Here is a 22,578-nt window from a genome sequence, read left to right as displayed (position 1 = left end):
TTTACGATTTTTTGTTTGTTTTGTTTTTCGTCTCCTTTTAAGTTTTCCTTGAAATAATCCACTGAGAATTGGTAGCATTAGAAATGGTACTGTGGGAAAAAGAAAGCGTTGATAAAAGTGATGCCAAGTTTGTGTTAATTTAATAAGAAATAAGAAAAACGTTAAATTTTAATTATTGAATTTACTGTTACCTTCAAAAATAATATGACACAACAATAATATAATGTAGAATCATAAGAAAATACGTTCAAACATTTTTTTTTGGAAATTGTTAAAGAAAAATTATATTCTTTGAAATAAATTTCTGTTCGTTTCAAAATAAATGTGTTAAATACATTTCAAAGCGCACCAGGGACGTGGCCAGTCCCCAAAGTTTGTGTTCCGGTTTCAAAAAAGTAACATATAGAATCACCTCGTTGAACTCTAGAAAATACCTCGCTAGTTTTTAGGGAAAAAAGTACTTTTTCCATTTTAAGTTATCTAAAAAAATATCGGATCAGTTAAGCTTTCAATTTTTATTATTTTTTTGTAAAAAGTTCACTTCAAAATCGAATTTTTATCCCAAAATTCAATTCATTATTATTATTGATATAATAATAACAACAGTCGTATCCATACTTTTCTTCCTCACATTCACCATAAATTAATATCCCTTTAAATTTGCCTCCAATATGGCATCACTTTTTCAAACAGCTGTTCATTTAGCCGTTTTTACACCAATTTTATTTTTTTCTTATTATTTTCTTATTGGTTTTTTATACCAGTATATTATTTTTCTTCAACACAACAACGTTAGGTCCAGAAATCTTCTTTTGTGTAATTCTTGCCCTCCAAATTTCAGTGCATTTCGTTATTTATTAAACCGTAAATATTTCCTAAATTATCATGGTTTTAACAAAAGAATATCGCATTTGTATGCCATTGTCTTGCGAAGAGGTTTGTTTTTAAATTATTTTTATCACATCAACATGTGCATACAATATTCTTAATAATGTTATTCAAGCATTTTAGCACGAAAGTGTTAAAGTCCAATTGCATTTTTTTGTATTAAATGTATTCTTTAATAAATCATGTTTATGATGTCGATGTAAATAAAACTGGTTTATATATATATTTTATAGTATCAAGTTGGTCAATTGTATATGATTGCCCGCCATAGTTTGGAACAGTCTGGAGATGGTGAGGGAGTAGAAATTGTTACCAACGAACCGTGTGAAGATCCAGAACATGGTAAAGGACAGTTTACCGAAAAGCGTATACATTTGTCAAGGTAAGTGTACATTTTTAAAGATATCTCATGAAAAATTTGAATTAGATAATATGTTCACAAAGTTCGTGGTACAAATCTCACAATACAACTCTAGTTAATTAAATTTTCCCAAATTGTTCTATGGAAAAGTGGTTTTATAATTTTCTTTAGAACAAAAGATTATGATAAGCATACATTTTCCATATAAAAAGCAATTTTCCCTGTTAAGCTTTCGATTTTATATTGATGTGTTTCACTTAAAGTGAGCTTACAAAATTCTATAGAACACATCTCTTACACAAGTCTTTAGATAGAAAAAATAAAACTGTTCCTCCAACTTTGAGACATCAATTTAAATCAATTTATCTTAAATACTGCCAATAAAACAATACCTATCATAAATATAATTTGTTTATTGTATTGTTTTTCTTTGAAATAAATCTTTAAACAATCCATCATTGAAACAAGATCAAAAACTGAAAAGATTAAAAATATTTTTCCATAATTCATTAACATCAATTTAAGATTTATTATTTTTTTTATTTGTTTTTCTTATTTCTTAGCCGCTTGCCATATTGGATACAAGCCATATGTCCACGTGTATTTTACGTCACCGAAAAATCATGGAATTTCTTTCCCTTTACAAAAACAGGTAATTAAATCCTATTCAAATGTAACAAATTACCCAACACAATAAACTCATTAATATTAAGGTAGCAAAACAAGCGTGATAGAAAATTTAGCTATAAATAAAACTTTTTATAAATAGGAGCCAAACAATAATTAGATTTATCCTTTATAATTCATACACTTGTTGTATTAATATCTGTTCATAGTTTTTATTTATATGTATGTAGATTGACCTTGCGTATTATAGAAAATATACTACAATTTAAAGCTTTTTTTTATTATTGTCATGCTTCCTTTTCATGTGCTATTTTTGTATTTGTAAAGGATGTGTTGTTATGTTTTGTTGTATTTATAGTTATACACACTTGTTGTTTTTTAAATTTCCTGTATATTATAAAGAGTATAGAGAGAGAGAGAGCGAGAGTCGTTGTCATCAACTTAAGTTATGTTTGGGGAATTAAATTCTTGTTGGCCTTTTTGCAACACAATTTAAAGAGTAAAATCCTAGCAAAATTTTATATTTTTTCATATACTCTACTTATTTTTTCTATTTATAACAACCATGTAATACTCATGTAATTTTTTTTTATTTGTTGTTATAAATATTTATCCTCATACGTACATATCTGTACCACATTTAATTTATATCCCTTGTTATTATTGTCATTTATAATCCATTGCCGTTCTGCTCTTCCCTTTCTCTGTATTTATGTATGTTGTTTATTATACCCTTCACCATGAGTGGCAAGGGTATATAAGTTTGTCATTCCGTTTGTAATTTCTACATTTTTCATTGGCGAACCCACAAATTATATATATTATGGATCGTTGTAGATAGCGAAGTCAATATTGCCATGTCCGTCTGTCCGTCTGTATGTTGATATCAATTTTCCGTAGCCCCCAAATAACTTAATATATCAGGAATTCTTTCGGCTCGGTTTCTCTTTAAAATCGAGAAAGTAGGCCCACAAATGGCTGAGATATATGGAAAAAAACCGGGAAAATCTCGATTTTTGGCATATTTTTGATCTATACATGGATTACTATGTCATTAATATAGGCAATATGGATATCTAATGATAGATATTTCAAAGTCCATTGCAACGATGTGTATAAGGCTAGAGTAATTTGGACCTACAATGGGTCAAAATCGGGAAAACTTTTTTGTCATAATTTTTTTGCACTAATAAATTTAAAAAAATTTTTTTGAAATAATTAAATAACAATTTGAAAAAACAATTAAAAAAAAATTTTGAAAAAATTAAAAAAAAAATTTTAAATAAAATTTGTTAAAAAAATTTTGAAAATTGTTTTTAAATTTTTTTTAACGCCCAAATAACTTACATACATTGTGCAATCATCAACATATCCGATATTGACCCGGTGCGGTTGATATTTAAAATCGAGAAAATAGGCCAATATATGGCTGAGATATAAGGACCTATTTTTTATCTATATCTGGATTAATAAATCATTAATGTAGACAATATGGATATCTAATGATAGATATTTCAAAGACCTATATACGACGTATAAAACCCGATATTAATTCGGGCCAACAATGGGTCAAAATCAGGACAAATATTTTTTAACCGGATTTTTTTCAACAAAAAAATTTTTGTCTTAAATTTTTTCTCACTAATAAAAAAAAATTTAAAAAAGAAAATTTTGAAAAAAAATTTTGCCATAAAATTTGTTTCACAAACTAATTTTAATGTGCTGTTTTTCTATAGCGAACGAGAGCTTTGAGTGGACGTTTTAATTGTATTTTGTTTTTGTTACAATAACAAAACACATGTTAAATATCCACTCAAAGTACTCGTTCGCACATAAATTTTGTTTACCAAAAAATATTTAGAATTATTATTGTAAAGTATACTTTGGTGAAGGGTATATAAGATTCGTCACAGCACTCTGATTTGCTTGTTTTTCATTTAAAAATATTTTCTTTTATTTTTCGGTTATTACAAGCATGTAAAACGTGTGAATATGTACATCTGCTTTATATTACACCCTGGCAAACAAAACAGTTTACGACAGGCACTGCCATTTATATTGTTTATGTCTATTATGCACCATAATAGTTTATTGTTTATTTGTTTGTTGACGGTAACGAAAGCCCACTATTGTTTAGTAATTATTTTGATTGTTTTAAAGGAATATTTATTTATTTTGTGGTTTGGATTTTATAGTTTGTGGTTAGTAGGGGTATTAGAAATATATGCTTACAAATGGTTTACAAATCTAGGTATTTTCAGATTATTTGGGGTATTAAAGTGTTACATTTTGGAAGTAATTAAATTATTTTCAAAAATAAATCTTTATTTCGTGTAAAATTAATAAAATATTCTTTTGGGAATTCACTTTTTAATATATTTTACAATAAATTTTATTTTTTAACTTTTTTAATTTTAATTTTTATTGAAATTAGTGATTTTGAAATACCTTTAAGGAAATGATTGATATTAGTGAAATTGGGATTTATTTTAAGTTAACGTTTATTAATTTTAGAGATTTTTGAAATTTTCCTAAACTTTTTCAAAATTCAAATTCAGTGAAATTTTAAAAAAAAATTATTTGTGAAAATTATCTAAAATATAATACATATTAAATGGATTACTAAAAAACTTCATCAACATTCATTCTTTAACTATTAAATCATGATTCAATCGAACAATTTTTTTTTTTTTTAAATCGTTAATAAAAATTATGTTTTCTTCTTTCCTTTCTAATATTTGCTTGCCGAAAACGTTAATACTTAAAAGAATACACAGTAAGTTGTTTAAAAATAATAAAAATTTATTACAAAACTAAGTTTATAGCACGATTTACTTTTAGTGTTCCTTTGTACCCAAATTAAATGTATCTATACAAACGAAATATGAGGATAATAATGGAAATTCAGAAAATGTAAGTTTTTTATTTTGCTTTGATATAAATAAAATTTTAATATTTGTTTTCCCTAAAGTGTTTAAATTTAACTGAGGAACAGTTAAAACAGCGTATTGTTGATACTGTAGACATAGCGTTTGATGAATTGCCCAATAATAAACACTATAAAAAGGAAGAGGATCCCAAATTTTTTAAGTCCGAAAAAACCAGTAAGTTTTCTTTATCTACTTTGTATTAAAAATGAATTTAAATAATGATTTTTTTATAATAATTTTTTTTTGTAAAGATCGCGGTCTTTTGGTGGAGGGTTGGCGTGATTGTGACAAACCCATTATGTGTTCCTATAAATTAGTGGATGCTTCCTTTGAAGTCTGGGGCCTGCAAACAAAAGTGGAGGACTTTATACAACGCTCCATTAGAGATGTTTTATTATTGGGCCATCGGCAGGCTTTTGCCTGGATCGATGAGTGGTATGGCATGACTTTGGAAGATGTGCGTGAATATGAACGCAAAATCCAAGAAGAAACTAATAGAAAACTAAATCAAGCCAATGGCAATGACACAGAAGATAACAAAGTAGCAGAAGAAAATCAACAAAATGAAGAAGAAAGTGTAGAAGAGAAAAAAGACAAACTAAATGATATTGATAATATAGATTAGATAGTTGTGAGTTAAGAAAACTGCAAAAAAAAGAAAATTATATATATAAATGCCCAAAGATAGCTTGCTAAATTGTGCTACAAAACACCTTAACAATTAAAACGAACCTCTACAGAGTCCATGATAGACATACTCAGGTATTCCTTAAGAATAACAATAATGAAATTATTTAAAGCAGCTTTGTTTATTGTGCGTAGGATTTTTTTTTATTAAATAGAGCACAAAGTATATACGTAATTGTTTGGTAAACAAATTAAACTGCCTTATTGTCATTATAATGATTTGGTGGTTTAGTTGTTCCTTTATTCTCTAAAAGTTTCCTATTTTATTGTTTAGTTTTATTGATTTTTTTTATTATTAAATTAAATTATAGTAGTTTATTTAAAAGGTATTTGTAAAAATTATATATATATATCTATATACATACATTTAATGTACAAAAGCCACAAATTTACTTAAAATAAAAGAAATATTTATGAATATTTAAAAGAAAAATAATACTTAAAAACAAATATTCGTTTAAACATTTAATGAAAAGCAGTTCTTATTACCAGAAATTACCTTTCTAATATCACAATTATTAATAATAATTAAATTTACTTCGTTTTTGCCTTAATTCATGGCAATTTCATTACTATCCAGGGCACACGTCCGTAGTTTTTATAATAGTAATAATCATAGGCCAATTTACCCAAAATAAACACTATTAACGAAGCCAATAGCCCATTAACCCAATCTAATGCATGTATTTTAGATTCATCCTTAGGCTTGCAAACATCTTCCCGGCTGATGGCCAATATTTTCGAAGTTTTTAACTCATCACCTTGCTTATAGGTACAGGATATATTCCAAGCATCTCTTAAAATGGCATTGTATTTATTTACAATTTCTCTAAATCTCATGGCAAATTTACAGGAACAATACCAGGGATTTTGACTCAACAGTAGAAGATTAGCATTGGGATTGTCGTCCAAGGCATTGTCCAAAGCATACACGGGAATCTGAGGATGAAAAGAGTTTAATTCAGTTAGATTTGTTTTTGTACGCTTCATCCGTTTTAATTTCTAAATTTTTAAATTTAAAAAACCATTCGAAAATTTTGTTTACCTAAAAATATTGAACATTTTTATTTTGAAGTATAATTTGGTGAAGGGTATATAAGATTCGGCACAGCCGAATTTATCTCTCTTACTTGTTTTCACTCAAAATTTCCATTCAAATGAATTTTTTTCATAAAAAAGTTTTTCATCAAAACAATTTTTTTTCACTCAATTTTTTTCTCCAAAAAATTAGTTTTTTCACCAAAAAATAGTTTTCAATCTAGAAGTAGACTTTGGTGAAGAGGGGTATATAAGATTCGGTCCAGCCGAACATAGGCTCTCTTATTTGTATAATATAATTTACCTTTTTCAGTTTATTATTTTTTAAATTAAGTAGGCGAAAATGTTCCAGCCAATAGCCGCCCTCTAAAACGTCTATATTTTCCACAGAATTGTTTTCCAAATGTACATCTACCACATAGCGATAATGGATGTTATTGCGTAAAGGCGTAACATCGGTGATCTGAAATAAAAATTTGGGATTTTATTGATAAAAAATAATTTGGAAAAGTTTTAAGTCTATTGCAGATAATTGATTTTCTAACCAAACTAAATTTAATCCCCAAATTTCAACTAATTCCTAAGATATTTATTTACCTTATTGTCATTAGCAAAAAACATGGTAGTGTTCTCAGGCAAATACGTAGGCAAACGATCGAAACCCAAATTTGAGCAGTTAACCGTATACAAAGGTATATGGGACTTGGGTATAATATGATGCATTAGACAAGTACAATTCTGTATATCCGGATGAGATAAACAAGCGCTCTTTAAAATCTAAAATAGAAAATGATTAACATAAAAAAATATTCCTTTAAATTATCTAAAATCTTACCGCTTTATAATTCACCACCATCAATAAATGTCGATCCTTATATTTACGATCTGTACAAGCTATTATCTCACGATCCACCACCACTTTGGCCTTTTCCGGTATGAGCAGCCATTTAAAATTTCTAGTACAATTCCAAGGATTACCTAAGAAATAACTGTAAGATTATAAGAATTTTTCTCTTTAGATTTTCTAAATCCTTAATAATTTACCAGCCAAATATAGTTCTTTAAAATATCTAGGCAAGGCCAAAGGGCTATCCAATTGTATTAACTGATTCCATCTTAGGTCAACAATTCTTAAAGAATGTATTCTTTTAAAAGTTCTGGGTGCTAAATAAGACAAATTCGTCCAAGATATATTTATGGACTAAAAGTAAAAAAACACCTTTATTTTAAACTCCCATAAAAGAATATATTTAGTTAATAATTTACCTCCAAATAAAACATTTCGGGAAAATCGAAAACAATTTCCGTCATATCACTGTACTCAATGGTCAAAGATTTTATTTTGGGAAATGGTTGTAAATCTATAACCGGATTAAAGACTTGTTCGGGCCAACCACAAAATATGATCTCCTCCATTTTACGTACTTTCTGATCGCTGTAAATATCGCTAATATTATTGGGTTTATAAATGAAACTTAGAAAATACAAAAATTATTTCTAATATTAAGTTGAGCAGAAATAATTAATGTATTTTCTGTTTATGTTTTTAAGTGGTTGTTAGATCAATATATTATCATAAATAAAATATTTACTTGGATGTTAATAAATTATTCATGCCACCATAACATCTTAAGGCACCATAGCGACCATAACGGGTGCAATTACCGGCCGTGGCTTCGGGTGCCTGTTTCCAGTCGACACAGGAAAAGTAATGTTGATGGTAATGGGATATATAGTCAGCATGACAACTGTAATGAGTAAAGAAATGAGGGGGTTTTAATATAATTTTTATAATTTCGCCCTAAGATATGCTTTATGTTTTGTAAATTTGTGTCAATAGGTTTGTGTCTTAACTAAATGATGGTAGCGTAGTTCAGATCAGCCAAGAAAAATTAAGATTTTGTAAAGGTACAAAAAACGAACATAAAGAGTACTTTTTTGCGATTGAAAGTACAAAATGATTTTTTTGTAAAAATATGTCAAATCAATTCATTATGTGTTTCAGACCTCAGCGTCCTCATACAATTTTAACACGAGTTTCTTATATTTGACTGGCTAAGTGTATGTTGAAGTCGTGATAGCGCCTAGAGGGAAGGACGTGGGTTAAATTTTTCCCAAAATATACTCAGTTGCTCAGAAATGTTTGGTATTAAAAATACCAAAATCGATGCAACCAAAAACCATTTTAAAACAAAATTTCCCGCCCGTCCGACTTTTAGAAACAACTAAAACTAAAAAAATAGTTATTGTTAATGGATAAAAAGTTTTGAATCAAAGTATATTGTATGTATATGAAAAACTTTGTTCAGACTTATCACAATACATCTTTTGTACCCTTTAACATTTAAAATGTATCACTGATATTTTCTAATAATAGAAAATATAAAATTAAACAAATCGGTTAAATGTTTTTATACAAAATGCCATCAAATCAGTGATGCGAATATATATCTCTTACATGTTTGTATGCTTCTGACATAGATTAATACACATATATCGGAAACTCTACTGTCAAAGACCTAACTCAGTTCTGAAAAGCCAAAGATGTGAGAATGTATTAGTAAAAAAAACTATGTGAAAACAAAATCAATACTCGTATGTGTAACTATTTACTGATTTTGAATTTCGACTATGTTTCATGACAAACATTTAAATGATGAGAAAATTTTCATTTAGTATTCGAATTTCGAAAGTTCTTTTGGATAATTTTTTTTACGTGTAAAAAGAAATCAAACTTGTTTTTTGTTGGTGAAATTTGAAAATGTTTCTAAAAAATCATCATGTATAACAGTTTATTCTGAATAACAGTTTATTCTATAGAAAATTAACTGTATGAAAGTTTTTCTATAAAGAATTGGCAGTATAACAGTTTATAACAGTTCTTTCTATAGAAAATTAACTGTATAACAGTTTTATATGGAAAATCGACTGTACGACAGGTGTCTCTAAGAAAATTGTTTGTATAACAGTTTTTTCTATGAAAAATTGTCTGTATAACAGTTTTTTTCTATTGAAAATTTTCTGTATAACAGTTTATTCTATAGAAAATTTCCCATATAACAGTTTTTTCTATTAAAAATTTTCTGTATAACAGTTTTTTTCTATAGAAAATTGTCAGTATAACAGTTTATGCTATAGAAAATTGCCTGTATAACAGTTATTTCTATGGAAAATTTTTTCTATGGAAAATCTTTTTGTATATCAGTTTTTTCTATAGAAAATTTACTGTATAACAGTTTATTCTTTAGAAAATGTACTGTATAACAGTTTTTCTATGAAAAATTGTACGTATAACAGTTTTTTTCTATTAAAAATTTTCTGTACACCAGTTTATTCTATAGAAAATTGGTAGTATAACAGTTTTTCTATAGAAAATTAACTTTATAACAGTTTTATATGGAAAATCGACTGAATAACAGGTGTCTCTAAGAAAATTGTTTGTATAACAGTTTTTTCTATGAAAAATTGTCTGTATAACAGTTTTTTTCTATTGAAAATTTTCTGTATAACAGTTTATTCATTAGAAAATTGCCTGTATAACAGTTTATAACAGCTTTTTCTATAGAAAATTAACCGTATAACAGTTTTCTATGGAAAATCGACTGTATAACAGGTGTCTCTAAGAAAATTGTCAGTTGTTTTTTTTTTTAAATTATCTAAACATTTTTTTTCTATTGAAAACTTTCTGTATAACAGTTTTTCTATAAAGAATTGTCAGTATAACAGTTTATAATAGTTTCTTCTTCAGCAAATTGTCTGTATGACATCTTATTCTATATAAAACTTTCTATATAAAGTTTTTACTATGGAAAATTGTCTGTATTACAGTTGTTATTACAGAAAATTTTCAGTATAACAGATTATTCTGTAGACAATTGCCTGTATAACAATTTTTTTGTATGGAACATTTTCTGTATAACAGTTTTTTCTATCGAAAATCTAGTGTAAAACTGTTTTTCTATAGAAAATTTTTAAATGTAAAATAATAGTTTTTTCTGTAGAAAATTTACGCATAACACTGTAGAACATTTTTGGGGCATTCTCAAGCCAAACATTTCTTCGTGCTAAAAAATATGTTGGCTTTATTTATCAGTCTTTATGGCAAGAAATTTGGAGATAGTGGTGAAAATTTATGTAAAGGGGGAAAAATAAAATTTTTTGAAAATTTTAATTCGATCAAATTAGTCCAACTGGATTTTTTTAATGGATATTATAATAAAAATTATTTATTTAAGTATTAGCTAGAATTTTGCGGATGAATAAAATGGGGAATCGTATATAGTTCTTGAGTTATAGCTGAAAAAGTAAGCAAACATCAAGATAAGGAAAAAATATAAAAGGTCATGAAATAAAAGTTTGGTAGGTATTACTATACTGCTCCAGCACTTTACCTTGACTTGGAATTTCTGAACCCTCACAAGAGCACACTCGCCCCCCCTTCCTGTATAATTTAAATTTGAGTACTCTGAGAATGAAAAACGTATTTTTTTGAATTCTATTTTGATACTGGACAAAAATTTACATCCCTGTAACAGATCTTATTTAAGATCTTCCGAAGTTAATTGAAACGCTCCACCTTAAAGTTGGTATCAAAATCTTCCTCTCTACAGTATGTATTTACAGAAAGTAATTTTTCAAAATATTTGATGAACTCCTTAACGATTTCAAGTAGCACAAGTTCATGCTAATTTTGTCATGTTGTTAATTATTACTCTATATATTTTTTAACAAGATTCTGTTTCTGCCACGACGTAAATATTAATTAGCTATTCCAGTTACATGTTAAGTTAACATGATCTTGTAAAACAAAACTAAATTGTCTGGTGTTTTCTATAATAAAAAAATAATATACATAAGTTAATAAACCTTCTATATACCAGTATTTTGCACTTTATTAGTTAAATAAATCGCTGTTTCATTTGGATCGTGCTGTTTGATAAAATACGTCTATTTACCCAGAGTGTTTAGTGACAATAAACTCATATACATTTGTCAAATATAAAAATGCTGTATGCTAGTTATTACTTGGAATAGTGGCTTAAGTTGTGACGTACATTGTGTACCCTATCTCGGGTGGTATTAAAATTGTCACTGTCTGTCTATCAAGAATACTGGGAAAGACCTTCTCAGTATTTTATATCATCAACAATAAGATTATATTATCATTTTGTTTGCTGCATTTTGAATGACACATACATATTTATGCTGTGTTATCAGAAAATACGTGGACATCTAAATGTCTGAAATCATGCTAAAACCAAAATAAATATCTTAAGACTAGTAGTAGAAATGAACTATAGTTTTGAAACCCTTTTCTGTTACCTATCATTGAATCAACTTTTTTACCTTCCCTCTATTTCTCTTAAACACAAGTTATACAAAAATATTTATAAACTTTTGTTGTGACAAAGAAATTAACACTTTTTCTTATACAAAGATCTAAACAAATATTGTATGTCATAATTAATAAAACAAATGTTTCTTCTAAATATAGAGAGAGTCGCTTTTTGCTTCTTATTTGACATAAAAACTAATTAGAGCTCATCAATAGAGGTGTAAAAGGAAACACACAATATATTTCGCAAATTAACTATTGTTAAAATCATGTGAGTTTTATTTAATAACTTATTAAACTGAAATATTAAGAATATGATTTAAAAGTAAATAAATTAGTTCAATATTTGCAATAGAGACATCTAAGACACCTGCAAAAGTAAGTTAAGTTATTCTAACTATTAAACCTGTTTTCTAACCGTGAATTTATTGTGGGTGGCAGGAAGAGACTTAAAGAGACCCTATAAACAAATAACACAAGTAAAAAAATTAAATTCAGTTTCAATTGGGATATTTCTTAAATCAATCTAAAAATGCTTGATTTTTTTTTCAATTTTATGGTAATTTTTGGTTGAATCAGTTAAATTTACAATTGACATGTTGTCGAAATTCATAGTTTAAAATAATGAGTACATTTCATAAATGTTTTCTTACGAATCGGACCCCTCTGATCTATTTGTACATATTGTTAGAGATTTGATCTCAAACTATGTAGTACTCTCACCGTCATTATTCAACATTTATCTTCTCTCAAAAGATATCTGAAGGATTTCTCATTCAGTGTGAAATTCGATGAAATATGTGAGAATATTTCTCAGTATTTTGCCAACATTTGCAGAATTATATATTAAATTATCAACGACAAAATCCACATTAGCAATGGAATTTTAAAAAAGTAAGGATTCATCTTAACATCTCGATTGAAAGCAAAATGGGTGTGGTATTCGGCAAACGGTCACTCTCTTCTTAATTCCGATGATCAGAATGTAAAGATAACATTAATATGAACCAAGGGGTAGCACTCTCTCTCATTTATCTCGCTGAGGATTGCACCACTTTCTCATTCGGTATGAAAATCAATGAGATATTTGAGAATATTTCCAAGAATCTGGTCTTCATTTGCATGAACGTTATCAAAGAAAAAATCCACAGTATTAACGGAATCCTAAGATAGTAAGAATTCTGCTGAACATCTCGTTTGAAGCCAAACTGTTAAAACACGAAAATAGCATTCTTCTAAAATCCGCTACTCTGAAAGGTTCATCATTCTAAATGGCACTAAATAGAAAGGATTAGATACATCCCAAAATAATTTCCACCTCACCGCCACTGAAAATATCAAGATATCTGTTCAACATTTATCTTGTAAAAATTCATGGCCTCTCCCTTAAGATTTTTGAACGATTGCAGAGGATTGCTCCATTTGCTTATCCGTTGTGTAATTCAATGACATATCTGATAATATTTCGCAGTATATAGCAGCCATTTCTGAACATTTGCGGTTTTTTATTCTTTGATAGAAATAAAAGAATAAGAATTATCTTAATATCCCTATCAAAGACAGATCCAAGACATTAAAAATGTCCTGCTCTGTTCTTAATTCCTCTGATCCGAATGGTCCTTCCTTCTAAGTGACGCCTAATGGAAAGGAAGTGTCGCTACCGGAAGTGTCAATATAACAATCATTTGATAATTTTCATGAGAAGACCAGGATGTTGTAGACCAGACAGTTCCTGATGGCAAATCAACTGCAAATTAGCACAAGAAGATTCGCTATCCAGAACGTCAATTCACCTGATGTCGCGATTGACAATTTTGAATGCCCAGAAAACACTACATCAATTGGTGATCTCAAAATCTATTGATAGCTACAGATATTGTTAATTAATTATCAAAAATCTTGCGATAGTAAGCGGAAATTTCCAAGGTAAAACCGAACACTCTTAATACAATTAAGATCCGGATGGTGCAGTACCTTGACTATTACCGTGAACGTAAAGTTCCTTAACCACTGATGAACTGTTATACTGCTCCTGTCAGTTGACTCCTGTCAAAATTTGAACAAACTGCGTCATTTAGTTTATGTTTGACAACCATTGATGTCAGACTACCTCGTTACTTGAAGAGAAATTGGAAAAAAAGTGAATTTCGTCTGCTCATTAAACATTATTGATAAATACTATTGGAACTCTGCACCATCAATTTCAATGTTAAAAAAGTAGTTTATTGAATTTCGTTGTGCTGTACAAGCATGGAAGATGCCTGTATGAGACCTCGACTGGACGCCCAGTTGGCCGATCGGAGATTGTCATAGGCTTCAATAGTTTCAATTTTGAATGATCAGTTGGGAGTGTTTTCCGCAAGATGGCTGCCGCTTTGGCTCTCAATCTGGTGGACAAAATGGTATACAAATGTTCAGTTTCTATGGCAAAAATCCATTAATTGGACTACGAATGCTCACTCTTTTGACCTATTCTCCGGATTTAGCACCGAGTGACTATTTATTGTTTCCAAACCTGAAGAAATGTCTCGGCGGAAAGAGATGAAATCATCTCACAAAAAATACCGATTTCGATAAATCTTATTTTTTGAAAGGGATAAAAAATTGAAGAAACCTTGGACAAAGTGCATTGGAGACTGTGTACTTGATCCAAAAATCTGTGTTTCATTTAAAAAGGCACGAACTTTTTGACCCACCCTAGTAATTATATACAACTTTAGGTACATTATGACAGGTCATGAAACTAACTTTAACTATATTTTTCTGTTTTGGTCATAAATTTAATTAAAAACAATTAAGAGAGCTATATTCGGCTGTGCCGAATCATATATACCCTTCACCAAATTATACTTCAAAAAATTTTAAATATTTTTACGTAAACAAAATTTAATATTTTCCAAAGTTTTTTTTTTAATTTTTTGGAAATTTTTTTTTTTTCAAATTGTTTTTTCAATTTTTTTTAATATTTATATTTAAAAAAACTTTTGGTGGAAAAAAATTTGGGTTAAAAAATATTTGTTCCGATTTTGACCCATTGTAGGTCCAACTATGGTCTTATATACGTCGTTTGAAAGGTCTTTGAAATATCTATCATTAGATATCCATATTGTCTATATTAATGACTTAGTTATCCAGATATGGGTCAAAAATCGAGGTTATCCTGGTTTTTTCCTCGTATCTCAGCCATTTGTGGACCGATTTTGCTGATTTTAAATAGGAAACTTCTCGAAAGCATGTCTGACAGAATTATTGAAGATTTGGATCCCGAACATATATAAAATTGATTTCAACAGACAGACGGACATGGCTTAATCGACTCCGCTATCTATAAGGATCCAGAATATATATACTTTATAGGGTCGGTACACAAATGGCTGAGTTATGAGAAAAAAACCAGGACCTATATCTGGATTACTAAGTCATTAATATAGACAATATATATCTAATTATAAATATTTCAAAGTAAGTTGGACCTACAATGGGTCAAAATCGAAAAAAATATTTTTAAACTGGAATTTTTCCACCAAGAAAAAAAGATTATAAATAAAACAAACAAAAATTTTAAAATAACAATTCGAAAAAACTTTTTTTTTCGAAAAAATTAAAAAACAACTTTGGAATAGAAAAATAAATTTTGTTTACCTAAAAATATTTAAAATTTGTATTTTGAATTATAATTTGGTGAAGAGTATGTATATAAGATTCGGCACAGCCGAATATAGCTCTCTGGATTACTAAGTCATTAATATAGACAATATATATCTAATTATAAATATTTCAAAGTAAGTTGGACCTACAATGGGTCAAAATCGAAAAAAATATTTTTAAACTGGAATTTTTCCACCAAGAAAAAAAGATTATAAATAAAACAAACAAAAATTTTAAAATAACAATTCGAAAAAACTTTTTTTTTCGAAAAAATTAAAAAACAACTTTGGAATAGAAAAATAAATTTTGTTTACCTAAAAATATTTAAAATTTGTATTTTGAATTATAATTTGGTGAAGAGTATGTATATAAGATTCGGCACAGCCGAATATAGCTCTCTTACTTGTTTTTTACTACAATTGGATTGAATGATAAGTTTTCTTTGCACTAGAAAAAGTTATATACGTTAAGTTCTTAAGCTTATATATTGTGTTATTACGTTTTTCTTGATAGAGTGATATACAACATAGCTTAAATAGTGATAAAAATTCAAGTCATTTCAACTGTTTACTTCAAATTTCAATTAATCATTGACAGTTACAAAGCACTAGTAATTATTAGATTTTTTTGTTTTGGAATGTGTTTTTCATCAATTTTTTGTTTGAAACTTTAAAACTTTTATTAATTAATTCATTATTTTATTATTTTTAATTATATGTATACTTTTTTACTCTCATAAATGCTAAAATTTGTTTATAATTACACCGCATAAAATAATGCAAAGTTTTTATGAGGCAATTTTATAAAAAAAACAACAACTCTAAACAGGAAAAAAAAGTAAAAAGATCAAATAAAAATGTATAAAAAATTGTTAAATAAATATAATAAAAAACCGATTTGTTTAGATAGTTTTTTACGGCTTTTTTTCTCTTAAATATGTTTATGTTTTTGCGTCAAGTAATAAAAACTCGAATAACCCAGAGAACGCAAAACAAACAAATGTGTCAAATTAAAAGATGACGGAGGAGTACATGCTAAATACTTAGATTCTTTTAAATATTGGTGAATAAATATATAAAAAAGCGAATTTAAAAGGTCGTATATGCAAATAAAACGTTTAAATATAATATTTAACTAGATTAAACTGTTCTATTTACAAAAAGTTAGTTATGTTCTTTTAAATCAGTGACGAGCATAAAGAGAACAGGGACCTGGGAAAATAATAGTTTATATGTTTTAATCTGACCATCTCATTTGATAATTTTTGTTTCATTTACATAATTTGTTTGATCTTCATTGAAATGCGTGTTTCTTAGGGTTCCTAAGCGGGAAAATTTCACGGGAATTCCCGGGAATATTTTTTTGTTATTTTTCGGGAAATGTTTGTCGGGAATTTCTTCATAAGTTTTCTTCTAAAAGTTACAATTTTCAGATTAGTTTCGATGGTCAAATTTGTTGTTCTAGCAACAGAGTCAGTTGGCAAAGAAGTATTATGGCTGAAATAACCGAATTTTTTTTGCTCAACTCAATTTGGTGGTTCAAATTTGTTTATCTGCAATCAGATATGAAAACTGTCTCCAACTACGCATGTTTTATAGATTTAACTTAGTCGAAATTCTTAAGTTTTTTAATTAAATTTTTGACTGTGACAAAACCGATAAAATGCCATTATTAAATTAGAAACCCTTATAAAGGCTGGACCAACATTGTACAACCAATTATAGTTATTTTATACTTCTTTTAAAACCCTGGTACAATTATAAGTGAATTTATTGGAAAAAAATTTTTGGTTTAATTTAGTGTTAAAAAATTCCCGAGAATTCCCGGTAATGAAATGATTTTTTAATTTTCTCCCGGGAAAGAAAAAAGTTCGGGAAATTAGGAACCCTGTTTCTACAGTTAAATAACCGAACATGTTCGGAGCATGATGGCTATGATTATCGATCTCTATATAACACAGTATCCTGGGTGGAGAGCCGGATATCCTAACCTTCACCTATGTAACGATCTAGTGGTCTAACTTTCCTTTGTGTATGTGAAGGTTCTTTAGGCACATTCACAAAGGGGGTCTATGTGGGCAATTTTGACCAATGAGTACAGAGCGTTAAATAATATACGGAAATTTCCTGCTGGGCAGCTTCTTTAACCGATTTTAATTAATGTCTTGTAATTAAATTTCAAATCAATTGTCTAATATTTTTGCAAACGAACTAATATTGTTTATTTGCAGCCCCTATTTTACCATTAACGAGAAATCAATCATCAAAATAAATGTTTCCAATTAAATTTAATTCTTTTTTTTTTATAGAAAATCACATGTTTGTTGTTATTTATAGAAATTAAAGTGTGTATTTTTAAATTGTTATTTTAACAAATTTTCATTAAATTCCAATACAAGAATAAAATACCGATACTTATTAGTTTGTCATAAATTGTTCAATATTATTAAACAAATATTTTTGAATATGTTTAGGAAAGTGCAAGAAAAATAAACAATAAGTTGTAATTGTTAAATAATGAGATATAAATTTTTGTATTATTGATTCTCTATATTAATTTGTTTTTAAATAGTTAAATATTCAAAAAAGTTTATTTTTTTTTTAAATTTCAAAATTATTATAGAAAATTATTAAAATACTTATTTGTTTATTAAACAAAATTAAAGACAAACAGATGTTTTTTTTATTTATTTTAAAATATTGTATAATAACGAAGTAAAAGAGGAATTACGTTTTTTGTTAATCAAACATTGCAGACATCATTAAGATTTAGCAAATAAAGTAAACTTTTTCTTAGAAACATCTTTTGTTAGCAGTATTATAGGTGACATTGACGAATAAACAATGGAGTTTGATCATAAGATTGTTATATTGGGATTTTAATGAGAAATCTTTATGTTTAAACCAGTGGTCGGCATCGTACATGTAAGCAACAGAGCAAATTATGAAATTTAAAACAAAAATAACAATTAATAGCTAGTTATATTACAAGAGAGAATGAAAGTACATAACAGGTTGTTATAATCCACATTCCAAGCTCTCTTTATGCCGACCACAGATGTAAATTATCCCTATAAGGCAACCGATTTTGTTGCCAATCGAATGAAAGTCAGTTGACAAAGAAGAATTTCGGTTAAAGCAACCAAACTTTTGTTACCCCTTCTAAAATTTTGTAGCCACAACTTTAAAATTCGGATACTAAAGTAGAATCAATCGATTGGCAACAAATTCGGTTGCTATCACGAATCTGTTTTCTCTGTGTGGATTTGAAGGGGTGTGTACTACCACTCGGAGACCCATAGGATCCATTGTGATACCCTTAGAAATATAACTAGGTGTGAACTAGATGTGAAGAGGAGAAATGAAATTGGAAAGAAAAGAAAGAAGTCTAGTGATATAAAGATAAAGTGAAAAACTTAGTCCAAAAAGGACAGGAAATAAGTACAGACTGGGTTTATCAGAGTCCTGTTTCCTGAAATAGCCTAAATCATGGATTCTTTCTCCTAGCCATGTGTGTCTAAGACCCTGTAATCTAGGACTGTTACGCTGAATATGTTTCACTGTCTCTAGGTCCTCAATATTCTCGCGCATTCTACATAAGTCCTGTGGGCCCATATCCCACCATTTACCAATGAAGGCTCCAATTGAGCCGTGATCTGTTATCACTGCTACTAAAGTCCTGAGACTTTTCCTATCCAACCCATTTTGGTTCTACATCCAATTTTGGCCAGATAGCCCTGGACTCCCTGCAAGCCGTCCTACTACACCAGGATTGTTTCGTAGAGTTCCGGAATATTACGAACCCATTCTGGCCAATTCATCTGCTATCTTATTTCCCTGTATGTTACAGTGCCCTGGTACCCAACATAATCCTTGTATAGTTCCAATGACGCTCTCAGAGCACTCTTACAGTCCAACACTATGCACGAGTGTACCATATGACATTTCAATGCCATCAGTACCGCCTGACTATCTACATAAATCGTTACTACAGAACCCTCTGTGACGTGTGCCTCTAACAAATCCATTGGCTTTCCAGATCGCTAAGATCTCTGTATGGAAGACGGTTCGTCTGAGAGTCTTTGAGAGTCCTCATCTACTACATAAACTCCGGCTACAGTGCCAGATTCCATTTTGGGCCCATCAGAGAAAACTGCATCCCCCTCAAACAGCTGTCAAGATCCATCCAAATCGTCCCTTTTTGGAAACACAATTTGGGATGAAATACCGAAGTTTAAAGTCAATAGACTTCGGTATTTCATTTGGTATGGTCCTACCAGAGAAGAATCAAAGAGTCTAAGCAAGTTCCTAATCGCCACACTTGCTAAATAGTTCTCAATTGGCAGTAGGTTAAGTATTATATTCAATTCTGTCTGAGATGTGCTACCGATGACTACCGTTATGTCAATGGAAGCACATCTCTGAACTTTACTGAGTATTTTCCTATAACTACTTTTTCTCATTGCCTCCCTCCAAGGTAGATAACTAAAACAGAACTTTTTCCGTGATAGGTTTCTCCGGGATATGAAGGCAATTTGTCACTTTAACATGACATCATCCTTGGATGAATTTGTACTTGAACTTCAAATCGATTACTTAAAGTTAAACAATTGGTACATTCACTATTAGTCATATTGTCATAATGTCCTATTATAGTTGTTGTTGTGTTTTGAACAAAAAAGTATTAGTAACATAGTTGGGGTATTCACACGGTCTGCTATTAGTCATATTGTCCTAATATATTATGAATACCCCAAATGTAATGTTGTAATGAATAATAAAAAATATCACTGATTTTCTTCTTTTATAAAATTTCATGTCTTCATTTAAATTTCAAAATTTATTTTCAAAAATTTTCCGAAAACTCAACTTGACCCAATATTTTCAAGTTCAGCGGCTGTAGAATTTCCGCACATAATGTTTTTTTTCTTGTATAGGCCCATTTTACGACACACACAAACTATGTTTTAATTGATCATTTGTCATTAGTTTGTCACTTAAATTTGTTGTTCTTTATTAAAAACAAAACAAAAACAACATAATATTTTTTAATAAAATTTAGACACGCACCTTCTTACAAAAAACACCAACAAAACACAATATAAAACACTAAAATCCAAATTGTTTTTGAACATTTTGAATGGCGATGGAAATGTATCCGCCGCCCTATAATTGATGTATGATGTTGAGTATTTTGTATATAAACATAGATTGTTTTATTTACGAGCTAAGGAATTGAATTGTTTTTTAGATTTTTCAGATTTAAAATAAAATTTATTTGTAGTTAATTTTAAAACATTTGCGTATTTTTTTTTTTTAAATTAAATTTGTTTGTAATTTTTTTCTATTATTTAATTTATAATTTTATTCCTTGGATTTTTGTTTAATTTTTGCACTATTTTTTTCATAAAATGATTTAAATTTTTATTTTCTTCTCTTTTTTCTTTGCTACATTTACCGGTAGCATCAAATGTTGTACTGAATTTAAATTGTTTAAACGTTTATGTGCGAGGCGTTGTGTTGTTAGCTTTAACTTAATTTTATTTCTTAGTTATTTAAATTGTGCTACACTTGATTTGTGTGAAATTTTAGATATTATTGGTTGTTGTTTAGATTTGTAACACTTCGGAAGACAAACTGTAAGGGTTTTTCTAGTTTGCCTTCAAAAATCTTGTGTAATTTTTTACCATTTGAGAGCCCACAATTACCAATATGTATAGTTCCAAATCCCTTACGGATTCCGAAGAAAACACACATAATCTTGTGGATTTTTTTTGGAATTTTTTATAAAAAATAAACTGTGTTTTTGTGTTCTCCTGGAGAGCTGTCATTACAATTAAAGATATTATTATTTCCAAATCGAATAAGACCGATAAGTAAGATTCACGTGGCCGAACAACTTACGAAGAGTAAAACAAGTAAGAAAGCTATATTCGGCTGTGGCGAATGTATATAAGATTCACCAAATTATACTTCAAAATACAAATTTTAAATATTTTTAGGTAAACAAAATTATTTTTTTTTTCCAAAGTTGTAATTTCATTTTTTGGAAATTTTTTTTCGAATTATTTCAATTTTTTAAATTTAAAATTTTTTTTTTTCAAAATTTTAAATTTTTTTTCAAAATTTTAATTTTCTTTTTCAAAATTTTAATTTTTTTTTTTCAAAATTTTAAAAAAATTGTTTACATTTTTTTTTTGGTGAAAAAAAAATTCGGATTAAAAATATTTTTTTCGATTTTGACCCATTGTTGGTCCAACTTACTATGGTCCTATATACGTCGTTGCAAAGGTCTTTGAAATATCTATCATTAGATATCCATATTGTCTATATTAATGACTTAGTAATCAAGATATAGGTCAAAAGGTTGTCCTGGTTTTTTTCTCATATCTCAGACATTTGTGGAGCGATTTTGCTGATTTTAAATAGGAAACTTCTCGAAAGCATATCTGACAGAATTATTGAAGATTTGGATCGCCAAATTATACTTCAAAATAAAAATTTCAAATATTTTTATGTAAACAAAAATTTTTTTTTTCAAAAGTTGTATTTTTAGTTTTTTGGAAATTTTTTTTTTAGAATTGTTATTTAATATTTTTTTCGGAAATTAAAAAATTTTTTTTTTTTAAATTTTATAAAAAATTTTTACTTTTTAATTTTTTTTTTTGTGAAAAAAAATTCTGGTTATAAAATATTTTTTCCGATTTTGACCCATTGATGGTCCAACATACTATGGCCTTATATACGTCGTTGCAAAGGTCTTTGAAATATCTATCATTAGATATCCATATTCTATATATTAATGACTTAGTAATCCAAATATAGGTCAAAAATCGAGGTTGTCCTGGTTTTTTCCTCATATCTCAGACATTTGTTGAGCGATTTTGCTGATTTTAAATAGGAAACTTCTCGAAAGCATATCTGACAGAATTATTGAAGATTTGGATCCCGAAGATATCTGGGGTCTCCAGAAAATTGATTTCAACAGACAGACAGACGGACATGGCTTAATCGACTCCGCTATCTATAAGGATCCAGAATATATATACTTGATAGGGTCGGAAA

The 22,578-nt window shown here is 28.5% G+C and overlaps 2 protein-coding genes across 3 annotated transcripts; one reads left to right on the top strand and one right to left on the bottom strand.

The window, feature by feature from the left end:
• The first annotated feature begins 766 nt into the window (after positions 1–766).
• rdgBbeta lies at positions 767–5,943 on the top strand. The gene is made up of 7 exons (XM_065512602.1): positions 767–936; positions 1,122–1,270; positions 1,813–1,901; positions 4,645–4,652; positions 4,718–4,789; positions 4,848–4,980; positions 5,058–5,943. Exons 1-7 carry the CDS (start codon positions 886–888, stop codon positions 5,429–5,431), a joined length of 876 nt encoding a protein of 291 aa, XP_065368674.1. The 5' UTR covers positions 767–885; the 3' UTR covers positions 5,432–5,943.
• swi2 (Protein singed wings 2) lies at positions 5,695–20,972 on the bottom strand. Of its 2 annotated transcripts, none has more exons than XM_065512599.1 (8): positions 20,584–20,972; positions 8,124–8,279; positions 7,798–7,978; positions 7,576–7,732; positions 7,367–7,509; positions 7,129–7,308; positions 6,836–6,994; positions 5,695–6,432 (listed from the first exon to the last, which is right to left on the bottom strand). In XM_065512599.1, exons 1-8 carry the CDS (start codon positions 20,646–20,648, stop codon positions 6,049–6,051), a joined length of 1,425 nt encoding a protein of 474 aa, XP_065368671.1. In that variant the 5' UTR covers positions 20,649–20,972; the 3' UTR covers positions 5,695–6,048. The 2 variants fall into 2 exon arrangements, with proteins under 2 accessions (XP_065368671.1, XP_065368672.1); XM_065512600.1 differs by having other exon boundaries at positions 7,798–7,966.
• Positions 20,973–22,578: the final 1,606 nt, after the last annotated feature.

The sequence above is a fragment of the Calliphora vicina genome, chromosome 5, assembly GCF_958450345.1.
Source record: "Calliphora vicina chromosome 5, idCalVici1.1, whole genome shotgun sequence".
Classification (NCBI taxonomy): domain Eukaryota; kingdom Metazoa; phylum Arthropoda; class Insecta; order Diptera; family Calliphoridae; genus Calliphora; species Calliphora vicina.
This window is presented reverse-complemented; position numbering and strand designations above follow the sequence as displayed.